General features: G+C 39.5%; 1 protein-coding gene across 4 annotated transcripts in view; it reads left to right on the plus strand.

Annotated features, from left to right (window-relative positions):
• The first annotated feature begins 348 nt into the window (after window positions 1–348).
• Window positions 349–22816, plus strand: part of ctbp2a (C-terminal binding protein 2a) — a 30154-nt gene continuing 7686 nt past the window's right edge. For 2 of the 4 annotated variants that reach the window (XM_046855754.1, XM_046855755.1), the window contains exons 1-2: window positions 349–773; window positions 9799–9958. In XM_046855754.1, the coding sequence (XP_046711710.1) occupies window positions 9901–9958 (58 nt within the window). In that variant the 5' untranslated portion in view covers window positions 349–773; window positions 9799–9900. Of the gene's footprint in view, window positions 774–9798; window positions 9959–12775; window positions 15124–22816 lie in introns of those variants that run through there. The other 2 variants (XM_046855753.1, XM_046855752.1) reach the window with 2 other exon arrangements.

The raw sequence follows: 22816 nt of genomic DNA on the forward strand, positions 1-22816 counted from the left end.
TGATGCACATAGTGGTTGTTCTAAAAACTGTGATAATAGTTTAACAAAGCTTCTTTTTTTTATGCCAAGAAAAAGCCAAAAGTCTGACTGAGAAGTAAATTAAGAGAGTGCACTTCCATGGTTGCGACAGTCATTAGTCTACATAGTGCACTGTGTATGCGGTAAGGAGACATCTGGGATTCAGCCAATAAAAAAAAAATAGGAAAGGCGAAAAACCGTGCCAGCCATTTGACCACGCCCACAGCACCATCGCCCCGCCCTCAAGCGCGAAGCCCCACCCTCACGCGCGAAGCCCCGCCCTTAAGCGCGAAGCCCCGCCCTGTCGTTTCCTCCGCAGCAAGGCAGCAGGAGCTTATCGAGGGTGTGTATCGTGTTTAAGTGCTGAGCTCCGCCTCTGAAACACAGCGCAGGAGAAACAGTTCGCTCACCTCCGTCCCTCCCCGCTGCACACGGACACCAGGAGCCAGCCGACAGCGTCGCCATCATCTCGCTCCAAAACACTGGCCAGTCTGAAGGCTCTCAGCCGCAGCAGCAGCAGCAGCTCCAGTAACCCGCGCTGATTTCTCCCGGATTTAACTCGCCGATTTATTTTGGTGTGCGTGTGTACGTGTGTGTGTGTGTTTTGAGTTTGGTTGTGGTTTTTCTTTCTTTCGGTATCGTTTCACGTGTTTAGTAGGATCCTGAACACGAGCCGAGCTTTTAATCATACAATAATAAATATACAGACGTGGCTGAAATTGACTTCTGGGCGGCAAAAGGCTTTTCTGACTCAGGTAAGAGCAAACTTGGTGTTTTTGCAAGATCAAATGTTGGAGGGTTAAAATGCAAACAAAAAGAAAAAAAACAACAACGCTGCTCTGTCTGTGTGTGTGTGTGTGTGTGTGTGTGTGTGAGTGAAGCAGTATAAAAGGGGAGGGGGTTCTCCAGGGTTATCTAGACCAGTGCTTCTCAGACTGGGGTCAGTAAAACACAGCCAGGTTGTCTTTAATCTTTAATATTTCTGATGGATGGATGGATGGATGGATGGATGGAAAGATAGTTCTTTATAAATCCCAACGTGAAATTGTAATGTTGTAGCAGCAGTTCATAGACATGCAACAAGATGCACAATCATATTGGGGCTAGAAGATGAATATTGAGGCCAGTTAAACTTAAAAATCACAGTAAAAAAAAAAATGTTCAAGTAATTATTAAAATAAAAAGGTGCATTAATGAGGTAAGAACGTTGCACTGTTTCAGTGTACATGATGATTGTATCTACAGGTGGGAACTTCAATACACACTAGCAAGATATTTTGCTACAGGAAGTCATAATCCACCATTCCACAAGCCATTCTATTTATTCTTGAGGTTTTATAGCTGTTAGCTAGTTTGATTAGTCTTTTGCATGGAATGTTTTACATTTCAACCTCAGTCATTTAGAAATATGAACAATTGCAATAGTGATGCTTTTCAGGCACTGCTAACAAACTATTGATCTCAATGAGGAGTGGAATAAAAATCTGCCACTGTGTATATAGTTGTATTTATTGAAATGAAGACATTTGGACCAGGGGAGTCTAACTTCAGATAGTTTTGTGTATTTGAGAATGCAGAAAGTGAGCTGTGAGATCTTCTGCGTCTTTAACACGTTCTCTACAAGTGTTATAACTTGAGCGGGACCTCGCTGCTCCTTGGTGGCGACGGGCAGTTAAAAGGTGGCACATCGGAAGCAACCGAGTAGCAGAATTTGATCCAGTCCGTTGGGTTGATGCGATTCCGAAAACCATTTTTGATCCTATCAACTTTGGACAAAGTTCATGTTCTTTAAAAGCCACTGCAAAGTGAAGATCAATGTAAATGCTGGATTTTGTGTGTTCAAAGTAATGCTTAAAGGAAAACTTTGTTCAAAGGCTGAAGAATGATCCTACACCTCAGGCTTCGAAAGTGTGTGTGTGTGTGTGTGTGGCTCTTTTTCACTTAGGCATCTGCTGTCGATGGTTATTAGATACCTGTTTAACGAGGCATGCTGGGAAAACATTCGAAATCACAGCGACACTAATAATGATCTGGTTTATGTATGTTTATGTGGATTTTTCTTGTCTTGGTGTTTTGCCGCATTTTTCTTTTCCAAAGTGTCCGTATTGCAGATTTCCTGTTTACTCATCATCAGTCATACTGAAAAAAATGCAGCAACGGAATATGTGCTTGAGTCACTGATTTTGGTGTGTGATAGACAAGCAGATTGGATGAAGTGCTCTGCTACAGGGAATTCTAGAGGTGGAGAGGAATGGATCAGTAACACCAGTCAGTAGGTTAAAGATTTACTTGCACATGTTCTCCATTGGTGTATTGTCACTCGTGCCAATTAGCTATTTCTTTTTATGAAGCCTAGTTTCATTTGAAAAATAGCGCCCAGAAAACACCAGTTATGTTAAACTTTTATAAGAAGGTTTGTCCAGGCTTAGAGAGAGAATTTAGCACACAGTTTTTAAGGTAAAATGACAGGTGACCTTGGTTCTACACACCTCCCCCATCCTTGTCTCGTGTGAGAACACCTCCTATTTCTATCTTCCCCAAGGCACTGAAACATCACACAGTCTACGCGCATATGGTAGAACGTGTAGAAGGACATTGGACATGAATTATCACTTAGTTAGGCAAATGTAAACAGGCGTTTTAATATTTATGATTTGCTGTAGTGCAGGTTGGTGGGGGAGGGCTAGCGCTAGAGACATTCAGTCAGAAAGGAAAGAGTTTTCATAGACTAGATTTTTGTGTGGATTCTCACTGTGACCTGGCAACATGACCTTTTTAATTTTTATATTTTTTTATTATAAGGTTGACAATCTTTTTCCTAAGTCTAAAACAGATATCTCCTCTGCCTATGGCAATTCTTTGTGGTATTGTGACACAATATTACAAAACAAAGCATAACCTCTTATTTCTAACTAAAATTATCATTCATTCTTAAACATTAGAAGTCGTAAAAAAAGATATCTTACTCCCTGTATGTTTGTGTTAACTGGATTTATGTAAGCAGAGAAATTGTATGTAGCTAGACCTTTACAAATACCCCTGATACCCACCAGGACATTGACTTTATTTGGTTTATCTTTTCCTTCTCATATATGCAAACGAGATGTTTCAAACAGCAATTATTCAGTATCATGTCGCAAGAAGAGTAGATTAAACAGTGCCTGATGTGCTGCTAATATGGATCACTATGTGCTTTTTAAAAATAGCAAAAGGGTGATGGTAAAGGAGGACGACACGAAGGCTGGGGGGGGAGCGGATGATTTTTTTTCAGTATGCTACAGTTAAGAAAATGAGAATAACCCAAAAGGGTATTCTTGTATGGGTAAGTAGAATGATGTTTACAGAAAAAAAAAGTAGACAACCAGGGCGTAGTTTACTTGTACTTCTAGGTGTTATAAATATTGCTGTACATTTGGATTCATCAGTATTTGATTTGCATTGTTTTTTTGTTAAATAGAAAGTAGATATTCAGGATTTTATAGCTCAAATATTGTATGAAAAAAGTTTTAGCGGCAAAAGAAAAAATAAGTCTGTTTCTCGTTTCACTAATTCTAATTTCGAAACAAACAAAAAAGCCAGTAAACGTGACTTGAATTGATCCAGTGATGACTGAGATTATGATTAACATTACCAATATGAGAGAATGGTCATTTAAACTGCATGTTTGAAGTGACATATTCTGGTCGTTTGGACGTTCAAACCACTTTAAAAAAATAATACTGTAGTTAAAAAGCTCCTGCGAATGCGGTCCTCGTCACTGTTCGGATCACTGATATATGACCTAATTTCCAATAACGTAGTTTAAACAGGTTAATTTGTCTCGTATTCTGTAGTGTAATGCGCCAGAATGTTACGGAATTGCCTTTGTATTGCTTTTCAGAGCAGTAATTAGCATAAAATTACAGTTTGACATCGGGCCCTGAAGGAAACATAATGTCATTCATAGCTCTGTGAAATTTAAATAGCTTTGATTTTTGTCCCTGAGCATGCACAAGCGATGAGTTTCGGGTTATAGAGTCGTAATGCCTCTCTTTTACACAATTGTGTGTGCGCACACACACACACACACACACACACACACACACACACACACACACACACAGAAGGAGAAGCAGCCAGAGCTAACAGATCTTTACATATAGGAGACAGATGGAGCTTCTCAGTGCCATGCTGGCTCCATTCAGTAAAGGAGGAGCCATGAGGGTCAGGACTGGCAACATGTTTTTTTTTGTGACTAGTGTTCAATGGTACTTTGTGGCTAGTGCTTTATGCCTGGTGTCAGTCTATTGAATGAAAACATTTTTTTAATTAACATTCCTGAGGTGACTTCTGTGGTTAAAATTCCTGATCTGTAAAAATATCTAAATGTACCACAGCTCATCGTTTGAGTCACAGCTATCTTGTTTTCATAGTCTTTCTCCCCCCTCCTTTCTTCATACCAGTCAGCTGGTTGTCTCTTTAGCTACAAGGTGAGATGAAGGGTTGAGAATGCCTCTCTTGAGAGTGTGACCGAGTTTCAGACACCATCCAGAAACTACATGTTCTGGTCATTCCTCAGAACATTTATTCTAGAACTCCTAACCTGGGAAACACACATTACAGCGGTTATGTGGATTTTCAACTACATTTCTGCCTTGCATTTTTTTCTTTCCTCTAGAGAGCATATCACAGTGCATGAGTACTGTGCAGGTGGTATTGTTGAGAGAGTGAAAGGCAAGCAGATGTCCATGAGTTCAGTATGTCACCAGGAGGTCATGGGGAAGAGGCCATCTGTTGTCATACTGCTTTGTGTAAAGAAACAAAAAATTAACTTGATCTCTATCTACTGCGTGTGCAATGTGTAAATCTCAGGAGTATAATTTATACCATTCCAATACAAACAATAGTTGTTGAAATATCAACGGTATAAAAAAAATGGATTTTTTTTCTTCACTGAATTCATTTGTCAAAGGTGAGAGCTAAAGCTACTGTATACAACTCATTGTAGAGATAGAACTTTTATCTATATGTAATCAGGCTAAACACTCCAAGATTTGATTGAGCCCACATGAAATTGGACAAAAACCGAATAAAAGTGTTTAGTGACTTGAATGTTTTTAACTATATTGCTCTACAGTTTGAAAGTTTAAAAATAACATTAATTGGTCCCTTTTTAGACCATTCTGAATAAAAAAAAGTGTGTGTGTATGTGTGTGTGTGTGTGTGTGTGTGTGTGTGTGTGTGTATATATATATATATATATATATATATATATATATATATATATATATATATATATATATATATAATATAAAATATAAGACATTGCCTATAAGACATTGACACGTGACTCCCACTACAGAAAGATGTGTGTATTTACTATATAGGCAGAGGTTTCTGGACATCAGACCATAGGATTAGTTTGTGCCTTTTGAACATCCCATTCCACATTATGTCCCAATATGCTGTTATAATAACCTCCTCTCTCCTGGGAAGATGTTCCGCTAGATTTCAGAGTGTCATTATGAAGATTTGTACTTTTACAGCCAAAAGGGTATTGGTAAAGGCAGGTATTGATGTAGGTGAGGTGAGGAGGTCTGGGGTGCAGTCAGCCTTCCAAATCATCCCAAAGGTGATCTAAAGGGTTGCGGTCAGAGCTCTATAACAGGCCACTCAAGATCTTCCTCTCCAACCCATGTGCATGCTATCTTCATTGAGCTCGTATACAATTGTGTGCCTCCAGCTTTGAGGAAACCGTTTGGGGACGAACCACATGGCTGGAAAAGTCAGGTGTCCCAGGTGATTTCTTCATATACCTGATATGTGTTTACTTATCAATAGTAATCACACACTGATACAAAAGCTAGCGCTTAAAACAAAATGGCAGTGTTTTCTCTTTAATATGGATGTGTTCAATTGTTTTAATCAATTCATTTGGAGCAACAAGAGCAAACAACTCACATACTTGAAATCTAATCTACTTTATAGAGTTGTAGATGTTGGGATCGATTGCACACTGATGCTGTAAGATGCGTGTGTGGAGGTGAATGACCGTCTGATAGACAGACAAATGCATTGTGTGGGTGGGGGGTCAAGTATTTCAAGTCTTTATGTAAAAAAAAAAAAGGGTTTTCTCAAGTTCCCCTGAGGCATTACAGGAAAAGGTCAGTTCTTTTGAAAGAATAAACACATAAATATGTATCAGTCTCTGTAAATAGTGGTATATTTTAAGCATCTTTTGAATTTTCTGCTCTCTCGCTTTGTCTCTGTCTGTCTCTATTTTGGTTGATGTATTGATGTATCAGTATTGTTGATGGCTCACATAAACTGTAGCTGTTGTCCTGCTGAAGAAAGTACATAAGTCTGTGGTTGGTTTTACCAGCAGTGTATTTTCAAAGAGCCCCTGAATGAAACCCTGGTATCATGTGGTCATGTGGCTTGTGGTGTTTTTTTTCTGATCAGAATGATTTGGTAGTGACAGGAAAGGATCGTGTGTATATATATATATATATATATATATATATATATATATATATATATATATATATATATATATATATATATATAAAAACATGATCTTTTTCAAAATAAGTGTTGTTGAAGAGCATGTAATTGTCTTACAAATGGACTTTGTTTGGTGCGGGTTATTAACTGCTTGTTCATATTATTTTCGCAGCTATTAGACTGTGACACTAAGAAGAAGAAAAAAAAGGTGTGGTGAAAAATCTCGTAACAAGCAAGGCTGAGCCACAGGGGGTGCAGACGCAAACATTTCAATCGCAAAATGCTGCGCCACTGTAATTGTCTCGCACAGGCATGCTCACAGGTGCAGATGAATCAAAGCAGCAGGTTGGTGAATGGGACAGCTGTAATTCACGCGCTGTGTGAGAGAGAGCACTTTAAAACGCAGACGCAGCTTTGAAGTGGATACAGGTGACCTCTTTGTGTCTACTGAAAAGCTATTGCCGCCACCTCTGTGGGCTATATAAACGACATTAACGTTGTTAGTTTTTTTTTTTTTTTTTTTGGAATTAGTATATCACCATCTCTGCAAACATGTACAACAGTTCCCAAACAACTCGTGATGACGAATAGAAATCACAAGCATGGAGAACACAGAGCTGACACCGAAAAATTTGGGAATGTGGTTTTTTTTGTATTGTATCCGTCATTCACTCTCTTTTATTTGGTCTGTCCAAATACTAAAGAACGTCTTGCATTTCGAGCGTGTTTCAGCGCCGTCAGCTTAGCAGCTCGCATCTGCAAAAGAGCTGCTGCGTGCAACCCTGAATACACAATGCATTCGGTTGACTGCTTCAGTTGTGTCGATTTAGGGTCATATTGTTTTCTCCCTGCAACTGAACTCGCTGTAGAGTTTCCATGAACCCGGCACCCAGGCAAGCTCGCATGGACGCTCTCTCAGACACGCGTTTGTGTTGGTCCACACTTGAACCGCACAGAAAGGAAGTTTCTGTTTAAATGCGCTGAATAGCACATTGTAAAAGCATCCAGAGGCGATCGTTAAGCAAGCAAGATATTTCGTAGAGCAAAATTCGGTTTACTAAATTTCTCAGAAAAGCAACAAGGACGATAAAACATTCCGCTTACAGTTACAAATTTGAAAATTAAAAAAAATCAATGAGAAGTACACTATTAAATATCTACCAAAAAAGTCACTTGAGTGTCGAAATGTGCAGAGATCAATTCTCGAATGCATATTGACTCGTGATAATAAGTGACTGGTTGTACTGTAGTGCATTTAAGTTTTCATAACAACAGGGATTATGAGACTGGTTTAAAGTAGGCCTCAGACTTTAAATGCTTTAAGTGACTGGGGAGGTTTTATTGAGAGGGGGTGATTCCATCCACAAAAACATTCCACTTCAGTTTGTTTGGGATGTGAGGACCGTGTACTTCCCAACTGGCAAAGGAACAAATATTATCCTGGGTGGGTGGAAGCTTTGATGCCGCTAGTCTTTGCATGCATGTTGTCCGGTATCATAAACATACAGGTTTGGGAGCTCAGATCCTTTAATCCACTGTGATGTTTTAAGTATCTGAACCATGTCTTAACAAGTCTAACTTGTGATTATGCAAGGCTGTTTAAAGGCTGTACTGTATCTGGTTTGTCATAAGTTATATAGCAGAACAGATATATATATATATATATATATATATATATATATATATATATATATATATATATATATAATATATCTCAGATCTTCCTGATGCCAAACTGGAATCACTCTTTACTTAAAGTCTAGTCAAATTAGGTTTTTGTGGCAATACCATATACTGTGAATTATTTATTGTTTTTGTAACATTTGCATGATTTTCTTCCTGAGAACTCCTGAGGGATAACATGGTCCAAACCTAAAATGACCAAAGTTTAAACTTTGATTAATCCTAACATAACTTTCCTCAGGAAATGAGCAAACAAACAAAATAAATAAATAAACAAACAAACAAAATAAATAAATAAAATTAAATAAAATTAAAAAAAAAAAAAAAAACGGATAAAGTAGTTATTTTGGTTGTTTTTTCTTAGATTTTAATCTTTTGACAGAAAGAAGAGTGAATGTTGAGGAGCTTAAAACAGTTGATGGTTTTAAGCTCCTCAACTCTCACACACACACACACACACACACACACATACATATATATATATATATATATATATATATATATATATATATATGTATGTGTGTGTGTGTGTGTGTGTGTGTGTGAAATAGTTAGGGAGCAACAAGGAGATCACTCAGTAGTTCCAAAGGTACTAACTATACATGGGATAGTTCTATAACAGCTGTCCGTTGATCGTTTTCTACATCAGTTGTCTTCTTTAGAGCATGTTTTAATAAACAATACTGGTCAATCAAAATTGGATGTGTGTGTGTGTTGTGTAAATGCCTACAAAGTGTTTCAGGGGTGTCATGCTTTCTACTAATGCTTGATTCTAAGACATACCGGTGTTGGACTGTAACAGAATACAGAAATGATTGGTTCACTTTCGTTTTTTATTATTCACATATAAATCACATGAAGTTGAAATACATTAGTTTAGCAGCCTCCTGAATGTGTGCTGGTGGAGAAATGTTGCTGACGTCTTCCATGTGCTACCATGGTGTATCTCACACTGGCAGTAAAGCAGTCAAGCTTAAAGCGGTGGAGAAAATAATGGACGACCGTGGCTGAGGAGTTTCTAGTTTATACTCTCCGAATGAAATATGGGGCACATGTGAGAGCAGAGCTTGGGATTTAAAAGAAAATGTTGATGACAGAAGAGCAATAATAAAAGCTCCATTAGGCCTCCCTGAATACTCGGACCCTGTGCTCTGAATGACCGATATTTAGCCTCCAGTGTAATGGCTGGAATGAGGCGTTTGAAGAATGGTTTTGTACGTGGAAGTACATGTGCGGCTCATGTTGTGATCATTCTCAGACACCCCGAAAGGCCACGAGGTCTTTAATCACAGAAGGGGTCTACTAAGTGTGCAAACAATGTTAAGGATTTCAAGCAATATTGACATCATAGCAGTGATAGTAGTGACCAGATTGTTTGATATTTGCATTTGAGCCGTTTCAATGATAAACATTTACTGAACTCCTATATATTAAACATTGGTTTGAATAGTGATTCAGCTCCCTCTTGTGGGAGTAGTGTATTATTGCAGCACTCTATACGATCTGTACAGTCAACTTCATTGAAAAGACAAAGTAGACCATTGTGAGAATCGCGGTTATCTGATGAATGAAATGTGTGTGTGCATGTGTGTGTGCATGTGTGTGCGTGTGCAGGTGTGAGGTGACGGCATGCCCTGCCAGGGGTGAGGGGACACTAGTGTTTTGTGGCTTAGCCCGGTGTACAGCTAGCTGAGACGAGGAGGCCGCAGCACTACAATGGCTTTGCTTGACAAACACATAGTAAAACGCCAAAGGCTCGACAGAATCTGTGAAGGTAAGTTTCAAAGCGTTTCGTTTTGATCAGTGATTTGTTATTTTTAACATTGCAAATGTCGTGCTGCACTTTCCTGATGCCAGTTAGAAGTGCAGGAATGAGGGCATGAACGAACAATCCACAAAACCCTATGAATGTTCATGAAAGCTTTTCCACTTTCTCTACAGTTCTAATTATAGTCACCCGGTAGAATGGTACGCATATGACACACTCACACAAACTTTAGGAATAGTTTCCATGTGCCTGTAAGACACTATAATGGTTTGGCACATTTTAAATGCCTGGTTTAAGGAACGTCTAAACAATATGGTCCTCCCACTATGTGCGTACTGGATTAGGTCTGACTAGGCAGAATGATATTTTTCCCTCTGTGCAAAGACCTGTTAAGCCTGTAGTTCAGAAGAATGGAAGACTAAATCAATTGAGATTCATTGTTTAAACATGTTAGACAAAACTGTAAAATCGGAAATGTTAAAAGGCCTCCATTAACAGCCTTAGTTTTGCATCTTGATTAGACAGGATGTAGTTCTGCTGAAGTAAGTGCTTATATGATTGAAACTGATCCGTCTGCACTCTATAGGGCAAAAAAAGAAAAAAATAGAAAAATCTGTCACCACTATAGAATGCTGAGAAGATTCTGCAAATCGAATGCAGGCTTCCTACGAAAACAAATTCTTACTTTTGTGCTTAATTACAATGGAAAGTGATCTCATCTACTCTTGACTGTGGCATAGGGACCCAGAGGGGGTTGCGGTTGCCAAAGAGGCCTGGCCAAAGAAAAAAAAAAAAAAAAAATGCCGAGACTATTAACTCAGCAGTATTCTTTATCCAGCAGAAAAACACATTGCGGGTCTGCTTATCAAATATGAGAGGCAGTGGATTCTAATTGTGGACTGTATTTTTTACTCGTTGGCTTTTTGCAACGTCTAAGATGGTCCTCTGTAGATACAGTGTATTGAGTGTTAAGTGCTGTGTTCTTCCTCTCTGGCCATGTCATATTTATGCTAGATCAATACCTGTACTTGGTAATGTAGGAAAGTGGGTCAAGAAAGGAAAATACTGGAATGGAAATTAACAAGTGATGCCTTTTGGTGAATGGATTATGAGTGTTTGGTAAGGGCTACAGGGTCTCCAGTTACACAATCGTCTGTATGCATCTGTGTTTTTGTGTGTGCTAACCCTCACACACACACACACACACACACACACACACACACACACACACACACACACACACACACACACACACACACGCATGCATTAATCCATCTTAACTATACTGGACCTCTGTGCAGGTCTGATCCTTCCACAATGTGCGTTTTCTGTTCCCATACTAAAGCTGAATATTTCCTTCTGGACCTGTTTTTTTTTTTTTTCCTTTTTTAGGGTGTTGCACTTGTATATGAGACAACATTGCTTTTTCATTCTTGCAGCATGAGGATTAACATTATTGGATTTCATTTGATTTGTGTGATAGAGACATGAGGTCAGATGTTTGGAGCAGTGCTTTACTAAGCAGGGTTCATGGCTGTCTGGCTCTGAAAAGGAAATCATAAAAAAAAATTAACAACATGAACAATTCTGGCATTTCAGCTCAATCTGAACAAGGTAGAATTATTTGTGTCAGTAAAAAAATAAAATAAAAAAATAAAATTGATTTTATCTTAGTTTGTTTCGAAAGCAAAATAATATTTATGATGGTGACCTTCATACTGGATAGAATGAGACTCATACTGGCTGAAAATCACAGTAGTTTCCTAATATCGGGTTTTATTGTGCACACAATTTTCCCATTGGAGATGCACGATTCCGAGTAATAATATCTACTTGTGCAATCGTGCTCATCACTTGTTTTTTTTTTTTTGTTTCGGCTTGGGTTGCAGCAACTCTGTATTTTATATAAATATAAAGAGGGATTAGAGTTTGGTTTCAAAATTACAGTGTAAATGGGTTAATGACAGTTGACACACCTAGACATGTGCATGATCAATGAGATGCACAAAAATAATAATGTAATGTTACTACCAATTTTCTTTTTTTTTCTTGTTTAATGTTAACATTTATGTTAACTTTGTTATCTCTATGTATAGTGAGCAAAGGAAATTTCAGTGAAATATTAATTTTGTTTGAAATATGTTTTCTGTGTAAAGACTATAAATATAATATCAATAAATATTCATTCATTTTACACCTTACTTTTACATGTCAGATTGCTTTGAATATGCTTTGACTGGTTTAAATGTGTTATGTTATAATACTATATATATACAGCTGTTTTGGTGCAGCTCTTTGCGCTTGTTGCTGAGCACACAGTGTTCGACTAGTTGTAGGATTTCTGTTCTGTCAGGATTGGATCTTTCTAAGGGCTCTGTACGACTTAACAGTAGTACATTAGTTTGTATTAATTCCACCAGACAGCCTCTTTGTCCAGCCTTTTGGGGTTCTAAGAAAGCAATCATTTTTACTGACTACAGGACAAAGACTCAGCATCACAGAGATTCTCTTCTATCCAGCACTGGTAGGTGTGTTGTGTTGTATTGATAAAGATTTCTTCTTCTTAATCATTGTTGTATTTCAACAGTCCGTAAATATAACTTGTATACTGAAATTGTATGTTTTTTGTGTGTCTGTGCCTTTACAGTAGTGGATTTAACCAGGCTTAATTTAGTCCATAATCCCTTATAGCAATCAGAGCGAGTAAAATCTCTCGGAGTAGAAGCAGATCAGCTCTGCTGGATTAACCAAAGTCCCTGCCTACTATGCACCACCCCTCCATTGGTTAAAAAAAAAAACCTATTCCTCCTGTGTTCCCATCAGTTCATGGTTTTCGTTTTACACTTTCACAATGGAGTAGCAAGACTGTCTTCGTCTACAGCCAGAGTGTGATAGAGAGCAGTCGGTATCCTCTTTCCGTTTTGCGTTGCCAACAGCAATACGGATTGGATTAATTATTCAGCTATTACCTACCAATAGAAGCGATTTGAAAACAAAGCTCTAAAGAACAGAAGAAAGATAAAATACAGCTGGAACAAGGAGTCATGCAACATCAATTTGTTTTTAAATCTGCCACTCCAAGTTACATAAAGGTAATAGAAAAGCTAGAGAGCACACGAGAAAACCATCTTGCTCCAGTTTTTTTTTTACCGTCTTGGTGCTGATGTTGGTCTCTAACAAGCAGTTGCCGATCGCTCGGTCCCATAGCTGGGACATTCTGGCTTGGAATGAGAGTCAGTGGGAACGCAGCGAGAATATGTATGAGCAGCAGAACAGGACAACTGACCGAGACTCTTTTGGAGGGGATGCTGAAGGTTGGTATGTACCTTCCACTGGTGTGGGCCCATCTGATATGGACATGAAACGAGAATACCATAATCAAGGGCCGCTTTATAATAAACATTTTGTAGATCGACCAGATCCATGTAGTATGAGGAAGAGTTCTGTTCCTGAGCTGAACAGTCATTATGATCGTCCATCCATGGCGCATCGTGGATCTCTAACTCCAGTGGATTCTTACCAGCAAAATCCTGCAATGTTTTCCAGACCACCTGATGGTTTTTATTGTGGGGAACAAATGCCCATTAACCGGCCAGCTTCTAATTATATTATGATGGGAGCGACTCAACCACTTTGGAACCAGAACCAATCTGGGAGGTCAAGTGTGCCTGCTCCCAGTCCAGCACCACCTCCTCCAAGGCACACTATTTACCGGGAGCCATGCACCCCTGGGCCTCCGCCTGCCACGCCAGTAGCCAAAACAATAGCAGAAAGGCACTGCATACCAAGCCGAGCACCATCTTCTACTCGCCATGCCATTGAAGCAGCTACTCCTTGTTATGGGAGTGAGGCTCCCTCCTCTCTTCCTGGATGCTCAATGTATAGCAATCTTAAAGGAAGACCTGTGGAGCCAGGTCAGCCTGCAGCCACCTGCCTTGTGCTAGATCCATTCTCTCAAGGTATGGTTATGCGACAGGAAAACCCATCAACATCTGTTATTGGACAGCAAAAGCAGGAATTAGCACAGCAACTGTTGCAGCCACAAATGCAACAATCCAAGCCATTTCATCCAGTACAGTATCCTGATCAACAACCACAGCAAATCCAGCAAGTGCAGCAAATGCCACAGCCTGCACAATCTGTTCAGCAGGGACAACCTGTGGCACCACCAAATCCTGTTTATGACCCTAACCCTCCCTTGTCATCTCCTGCCTCAGTGACTACTTCAGTCACAGCTACTATGCCTACTCAGGGTTCTCTTCAGCTGCCCACACAACCTGCTCCCACTCTTACAACGACTCAAAACTCCATGGCTCCTGTGGACCCTAAGAGGTCAGTTGACCCAGAGTATCTGGGATTTCTACGCAGTGAAGGTTTGTCTGAGAGCACTGTAACCTCTCTGCTACAGCAGGGGTTTGATTCCACTGCAATGCTAGCTGTTATGGAACAGAATGATGTTTACTCTGTTGCACCCAACTTAGGGCAGGCACGTGTTCTCTCTCATGTGGCAGCCAGTTGCAAACGTCCTCTAGAAGTCCCTCAGCACCAGAGTGCTCCATTCCGAGGTAGATCCAACAGTTTCAGCCATCGCAGTGATGCATACGTACACCAGCAACCACCAACGACTCCAAGTCTGGACTCTCAGTATATGCAGCAACCCATGACTCCAGTCCAGACCATCTTTCCAAGGATGACTGAGGTCATGGGCCGCAGACCTAGCAGTGCTCCTTCTCAGCAGCTGCTAGAGGCTAGTGGATACCCAATAACAAGGACACATCCACTTTCATCACACATACCAGGAGTGCAACCCCAAATCCTTGGTTTGCAACAACAAATGTCACCTTCTATCTATGGCATGCCACAACAAACACTAGCACTGGCTGGACTATCAAAGTCTACAACCATGTCCACTCTGCCAGCACAGCAAGCCCCCAAAGCATACTCTACCAACTACACTGTGCCAATAGAGCTGATGAAGAGGGATCGAAGCGTAGCCACAATGTCTAGCCTGTCCAATCCACAGCCAAGCCCCCATATAATGCGGAAGACTGGGAAACCTCACGAGAGTGCTCTGGTGCCAGTGGGTGCTGCTGTACAGACTCCCAATCAGAAGCTCTTACGACGCACTGGACCCCCTGTTATTGTCTCCACTATGCCATCGCCAGACACAAGTAAATCTTTGTCCCAATTTCTTCTCATTTGCCAGATTAACCTTTACTTCCAAATACCTTGTCTAAGAGTGAGAAATGTTTTTGGTGGGCAACGAACACAATTTTAGCTTCTTGTTGGGCTATTTCAATAATGCAGGGATTTGCTGTTAATGTACTATGTAATGTAATATGAATAATTCTATGTGAGCACTACACAACATTAACTATACATTTATAGAGCCTATTTTACAATATACACAGATTAGACCTAACATTAAAACCATCTGATTATTATTGTGTAGGTCCTCATTGTGTCACCAATACAGTTCTGAAGTGTCAAGGCATAGATTTCACAGGTTCTTAAAGGGTATATTATGTTTTAAAGCACCTTTTCTCCCAGTTGGATTTGTTGTTTATTCCTATTTAAGTCACAGTGGGATATCTAGTAATGATCTGAAATTATTATTTTTTAACCCTATATACATAAAAGAAATCCTTATCTTATAGTGCGTTATTTCTCCATGACTAGTGACTGAACTGGTGTAACTTTTTTTTCTGTATCACAGTGCAGTGGCCTTTTAAAGCACTCTCTAATCCCACCCATGCTGTTGATGTAATAGAGCGGTTTCACCCTGCAGCTCATGAATCTGATGTTAAATGGCTGTGTTGGGGGAGGTGTCAAAGAAGAGCAGTTTTTACTGAAGCTGGAATAAAGATACAGTGTTAAAACCCTGCAGGAAATTACATGGTGTGTCACAATCCTATTAAATGATTCTAATTATTGTAAACTAAACAGTTGGATATTATTAGAGATTCTATTAAGAGGAAGATGGTAAAGAGACCAGTATCAATGATTAGTAATTGTCTTTTGCAGGAATGCTGCTGCTGCAGCAAGAATTTTACATCAGATCGCTTTCATTTGATTGCCTGGTTTCTCATAATATTTTATGTGGTTGCCAGATACTGCCTGTTGCTGCCTGCAAATTCAAATCACTGTGACTTTTCCCTCCAAGCTTGCTAATGAGAAGCTTTTCATATCTTAAAGCCCATTCTGCCTTCTGTTCTTCAGTTTTGGGCTGATGCTTATTCTCTTACTTTTCTTAAAGTTCACAATCCTTTAATGTCTTCACTGTTTTATTTTAGGCCATATTGGATTTTTAAGGATATGGCAGGTTTTGTCTCGAAGTAAACCTTTACCGAAGTTACCTTCTGAAAACACAAGTCGGGAAAAGACGTCTTGAAACTTTGAGAATTTTACTTTTGTTAACAAAAGGTATATGTTTATTTATTTATTTATTTATTTTAACATTTATGGCATTTGGCAGATGCCCTTATCCAAAGCAACTTACAATTATCTTATTTATGCTGTTGAGGGTTAAGTAGTGCCCAGCAGTGGCAACATGGTAGTGTTGAATTTGAACCGACGACCTTCCAAAGTCCAAAATCAAGTCCTGTGCTTCCACTTCCCACTTATCGACATGTTACATGGCGAACACTTTTGAAATAGTTGCTTTTGTTCCATAAATTGCTTCCTTGTTTGCCAATAACCGTTTTATTGACTGTATAAGAAAGAGAGCATGTAATGATGTTACTATTTTCCAGTAAAAGCAAATAATATATCCATGGCAATGGAGTTAGTGGTCAGAACACACACAGATGTTTCCTAGAATTACCATTTAGTTGTTTAAACTCACTGAGTTTCTCAGCACAGATCTATGGGGTGTCAGTGTTTCTGCATGAAGGTTGTTAACTGTTGCTGGGATGGAGGTTAGCAATACAGGACCCTGAGCTGTACTTTGCATTGAAAGATTCTAAATAATTTTAGTATTATACACAACTTGTGCACATACATACAATGTAATATTTAATTTACATACATATAATTACATAATATTAAGATACATATTTAATATAATAGAAGTGTAAACTTTAAAGCTTGTATAGACACCAATTGTTCTTAGGAGCTACGTGCCTACATTCTACTACTCTTTGGGTTTATGTAGACAAATACAATGGTGTTCAGCACTGTGGGGTCACACTCACACTCTGTGGATAAGAACAGAGTATAAGAAGGATAAGAAGTAGCCCCTAATAATTCCAGTTTATAAAATTTGCCTGTAGCCAAGAATTACTTGCACTCACGTGTGAACAGGTAGCACATAATTTGCATCCTGTTTCCTTCCCTAAGTCAGGGTCTAGCTGCTGGAACAAATGCATTATTTATTGGTTTAGGGAAATGTTATCAGCTATTAACCCTCAGCTAAAAATTGTTTCGCTGTATGAATATTCTCTTTCTCGAAGTGAGATCGACCACGCTGTATTGGATTTGAGTGTAACTACATAGTTGCTTGTATTAAACACTAATTATTTTCACAGGTAGTTCACTATATTAACAATCCAGTTCTATGATTTCAAATAAAGTGCTCCTGGACATGCTTATTGTGCCTCCACTATGGATTTTTACTGCTAAGTATTTTGCAAATTTGTGGCCAAAACTATTGCTCTCAAAGCAAGCGTTTATAAATAATCTCACTTGTACACAGTTTCTACACAGATCCCTCTCATTTTTATAGTTTGGTGTAGTGTTTAGCTATGACGTATGGTAGATTTTCAGTTTAGAAGTTGGAAAGGTGGACTGAATGAGTGTCGTATCATTCTGATTTTGTGCAAGTCATTAATTTGGAATTTAAAATGTACAAATATTTTCTGTTTGAACAAATTATAATTTGACTTGTCAAAGGAATGCCTATCCTCTGTGTGTCTCGGTAAGGTGCACATTCTTGATTTATCTATCCAAACCAGCTTGTGCATGATAATATAATAATGACATGGTCCTTTAAGTACTAGAGCCAGGTTTTCTAATAGAATGCATGCAATTTGCAAGATTAGCAGCTGACATTTCTAAGCCGGAAAGCTGGAGGTGAATTTACAGCCTTTAGAGTAATGTGTATAAAGAGGAGTTTAAACAAAATGGCTAGAAGGGAAAAAGGATAGAAGAATCAAGAAAACGAAAAAGAGTCAGAGTCTGTAAGAGTAAATGCAGTGGCCATATGTTCATCTTCATGTGTTCCTCCATTATTGTGGTTTTGGAACTATAGCTAAAGGGAAAAAAGGGACGAGAGAAGAGGGATTACAGTCATAAAATCCTGCCAGCCATCTGTGCAGGGTTGGGCTCGGTGGGGAAGGTGCAGGGTCGCAGTGCTTAATCCAACTGAATGAACAGAATATAATTTCCATTTGGAAAGAATGCTTGCTGTAGGAAACCCACAAGTTCTTAATACTTACAAATCAAACTCATATCTCGTTCTGACCAGACATGAAGAAAAACAGATGAACAGTGAACAGTTATCTATTATAGTGCGAGTGTGTGTGTGTGTGTGTGTGTGCACGCAACATATGTACAAAAATGTATGCACAGGCAAGCAGGTGATGTGAATTATTTATAGTAAGAAAATGTCATGGTGTCATGAAGATTGAGTTACACTCCACCTAAGAAGGTGGAGCTGACACTATGTGCAGAATGCAGATTGCTCACTGAGCAGCAGACATTTGGCTTGTTTGCTCTAATCCGATAATGGAGATGGGGTTAAAAGCATGTCGTTTGTTAGCAGTTAAATTTAGGCAGCCAAAATAACCACTGCTGTTAGCATGGGGCTACTGTGTTGTCTTTCTTTAGAAGGCACTAACGCTATACACCTATAAATTGATGAAATAATTTGAACATTTCCAATAAGTGAGATTAAAGAAAATCAAAAGCTAACCTAAGGTAAACTGGCTGTTAGACCAGTAACCCATGTGTTTACGATTCTTCTCCTGAGTCAACTGTTGCTAACTTTTAATTTTGCTATTAAAAAGATAAGTAAGTACAGACAGAACAGTTGAGAAAGTTGTTCCAGTTTGGGAAGGTCACATGATTGGTCTCATGAGGCAAAAGGATTGTGAGATCAGGCATTTTTTTTTTTTTTGTGGCTGATTTCTTCAAGGTGAAAGATGTTTTTTCTCGAATTCGAAAGTCACTTCCCCCTTTCAAAAGTTTTGAATACACTCTTAATGGACTTCTGCTTTTATTCTTTGCTCCGTAAAGAAATGTTTGCTTGTGTGCTCCACTTATTGTTGTAACTCGACTTCAAATGCTCTGCACTGATGCCTCCACATAACAGCTTTCTGTGTTGAGTGGTAACAAGGCCCAGCTGTGTGTGTGTGTGTGTGTGTGTGTGTGTGTGTGTGTGTGTGTGTGTGTGTTCATGCTTGTGCATGTGCATGTTCAGGGCTGGTCCTGTGCTCTCTCTTTGCCAGGCCAGATGGCTCCTGTCACAGAGAGCCCTGATAGGAGGGAGTGAGGGAATGAAAATAATGAATAGAGGAAAAAGCAAAAAAATCAGTAGGAAGCAGATTGCAATGTGAGAAAACACATCCGCAGCTGCACACTGTGGAGTAATGTGAACGCTACGGCCAGAAGTGTGAAGGCTGTGTAAATAAATGGACTTTTTATATGTTCTGTTCGTTCTTTAGCCACACACACACACACACACACACACACACACACACACACACACTTACACTTATTTTTAAGTGATTTTGCATTTTTAGAACAATATCATGAGCAGAGCCACATGTACTAGTCTCCATGTCTGCATTACTCTATGAAGAGCTCTGAGTTTGTGGAATGAGAGCGAGAGATTATAAGTGAGTGTGTCAGATGTCTAACCCTTACCATAGATCTTGTTTTGTTGCTTATGGCAACCTAATTCCCTTTTAATGCGTCTGTAATGCATTTTTTTCCACGCCGTACATAAGAAGAAATAGAAAACCAATTTACTCAAAACTCCCTAATAATGGAATAAGAGCATATGTAGGGACAAGGCACGAATATTCATATTTAATGTTTTTTTTTTTTTAGGTAATTTCAATGATGTGACTTGTTTTTTTAGGAAGTAAGAATCTGCTGTTATAATAATAATAATAATAATAATAATAATAAAACCAAACCAAATAACCACCAAACCAGCTCTCAAGCTACAAATATGGATCAAACTACATAAATACAGCTACATAATGACATCAGGTGGAGGCACGGTTTAGAGTCTGCAGCGAGAGGAATGGCTGCGAGTGTAATGCTTGGCGTGTAATGCTGTGTATTCGTGTGATCTGTTTCTCTCTCTACTCGGAGGTAATGCAATCTAAGTGATGCCCGTAGACTTCTATAATAAGTCCGCTTTGAATTAACAGGCATTTCTAACGTTTATTTCAAAGTGCAGGGAAACATTTTAGAATGATTGCCCAAGGTGAATCATCCAACTCTGGAGTATCATCTCATATGTGCGAGTAGGAAATTTACATCGTTATTCCTGCTTTTTTTTTTTTTTTTCCCTTTCCAGAACAATACCACAAACATAATGTGCACTGCCTCACTAACCAAAACACACACTCATGAGAAGTGCTCACATTATAAGCCTATTTAATATGAAGCGTGCTTGGATAAAAACCAACAGTTACAACATACATAGAGCAGAGGAAATAGGACGAGGACATAAGGTGTGTGTGTGTGTGTGTGAGAGAGAGGAGAGAGATGAGAGAGTAAATGAGATCAGGGTTAAATAAGAAAGAAAAAGCAGGGGAGGGGGTCACCAGCTTCTAAATGCTATGCTTTTACAAATCATAAATTGATGAAAAAGGCAGTGCAGAGGAGTGAAGGGGCCGTCGGGACGAACAGAGGGGGGAGGAGTGACTGCAGTCGAGACCAGAGGAGAGCCAGTGAAGTGCTGGTTTGGCCTGGCTCTCGCATTAGTCTTTTTTTTTTTTTTTTTTTTCCCCCTCCCTGACGCTCTTTCCTCATTGCTGAAGCGCATTGCATTCTGCTGCTGTGACTGGATCGCTCTCACTACTAGACGCTGAGGCAAAAAAAGGAGGGAGTGTGTGTGCGAGTGTGTGTGCGTGCATGCCACTGCTCAGGCTTCCCTTGAGCTGAGAAAGAGCAACCACTCCAAACACACTGAGGAGGACTGGGGAAGACACAGAAGAGAAGAGGAGGGGCTGATTTATGGAAGAAAAGATCCCCCCGGAGGACGTATTTTTTCCACTCACCTCTCTCCATTCTTTACTTGGTTTTGGGGGTCTGCAGAGCTCTTAATGGGAGGAATGTGGAGGCAGCAGTTTTCAGGCAAGAAACGCGTTTCCTCTGCACACATGTCTTTTTCAGGTGTGTGTGTGAGTGTCTGTGAGGATGTTTTTTTTTCCCCCTTCTGTGTGGGGACCAAACATCTTCATGATAGAAGCATTTGAGAGTTTTGACCTTGTGTTACCATTTGACTGTTTTGGTAGGAAAACTGAAATGGGCAAAGATATTTATGTCACTGAGGTTATTTTCATAGATATTCCATTGTAGAAATCCTCACAATGATGGTAATGGCACGCTATGTGTGTGTGTATATATAGAATTTTATATATATATATATGTGTGTGTGTGTGTGTGTGTGTGTGTGTGTGTGTGTGTGTGTGTGTGTGTGTGTGTGTGTGTGTGTGTGTGTTCATGAAAGCTTTGTTGTATATACACAAGTACCCGTACATGAAATGCACTATGCCCCAACTGGGTATGATCCTCATGACTTCAATCACACACCCCTCACACACAGTCTGGCTTGGCACAAAATGTGTATATTGACTCACCCTCTTGGCGACCTGTGTGTTTGGGTGGGTTAAAGCTTTTTTGTAGGGAACCATTGACCCCATTTATATGATCACTTGACAATTTTGACCTTGTGGAAAGATTTTGCTTTTGTATAGTGAGGTAATTTTTCTTAGGTAGCGCAATACAACTTAAATATATAATAGAAATACAGGTGTGTGTGTGTGTGTGTGTGTGTGTGTGTGTGTGTGTGTGTGTGTGTGTGTGTGTGTGTGTTTAGTGGTACTTCTCCTCAGGACCCCAGGACATCCATTGGTATACTCTGACCGATTAGGTTGCTAGGTAACCAAGAGCAGTTATAGACAGTGGGGTGAAGCCACTCTGACTGAGACAAGAAATATAATTTCTCTGTCTCTCTCTATTTAAAAGTAAATGTCCAACACCCCTGTGAACACACACAAACACACACACACTCTCTCTCTCTCTCTCTATCAGGCACACACGTCAGCACATGTCCACGCTGTGGAAACTTTTGCTCATTTCCTTCTGTTTTGACAATCCTTTCTTGTTCATGTGGTTTTGGACACTATTACATTACATAATTCCTTCACTGCTTTCTCTTCCTCTCCCTCTTTCTCCCTTTTAATCACTATTTCTTTTCTTACTTTCATTTTTGATTTCGGGAGTGTGATCTCTCCAGCAATAGACTGTATGCTGCCTGGTTGGATGAGCTCATAGCATGAGCAGGACCCTGTCAGCTTGACTTGTTTAAACAATAACCCATAAGCAATGCTTTTAGATTTGATAGTCTGCAGTAGTATCAGGAATACTTACCACCATCCGAAGATCGGTGCCTCTTTAGTGTCATCCCCCACCTGAAACGTGTATCGTTAATTTTAAGCAGGAAGCGACCTTGAGGCTGAGCAAAGTGCTTTTTAAATGCGACTTACTATTATTACTACGACGAGTCTTACCGCTAACCTGAAGCGCTGATGCTTTGATCTTTCATCAGTGTTGCTGCTTTATGTCTCAGTTAACCTTGAAAACTAGACTATTTCTTTTTTTTCATAGGCAGGAAAGACTTATTAA

The sequence above is a fragment of the Silurus meridionalis genome, chromosome 8, assembly GCF_014805685.1.
Source record: "Silurus meridionalis isolate SWU-2019-XX chromosome 8, ASM1480568v1, whole genome shotgun sequence".
Lineage (NCBI taxonomy): Eukaryota > Metazoa > Chordata > Actinopteri > Siluriformes > Siluridae > Silurus > Silurus meridionalis.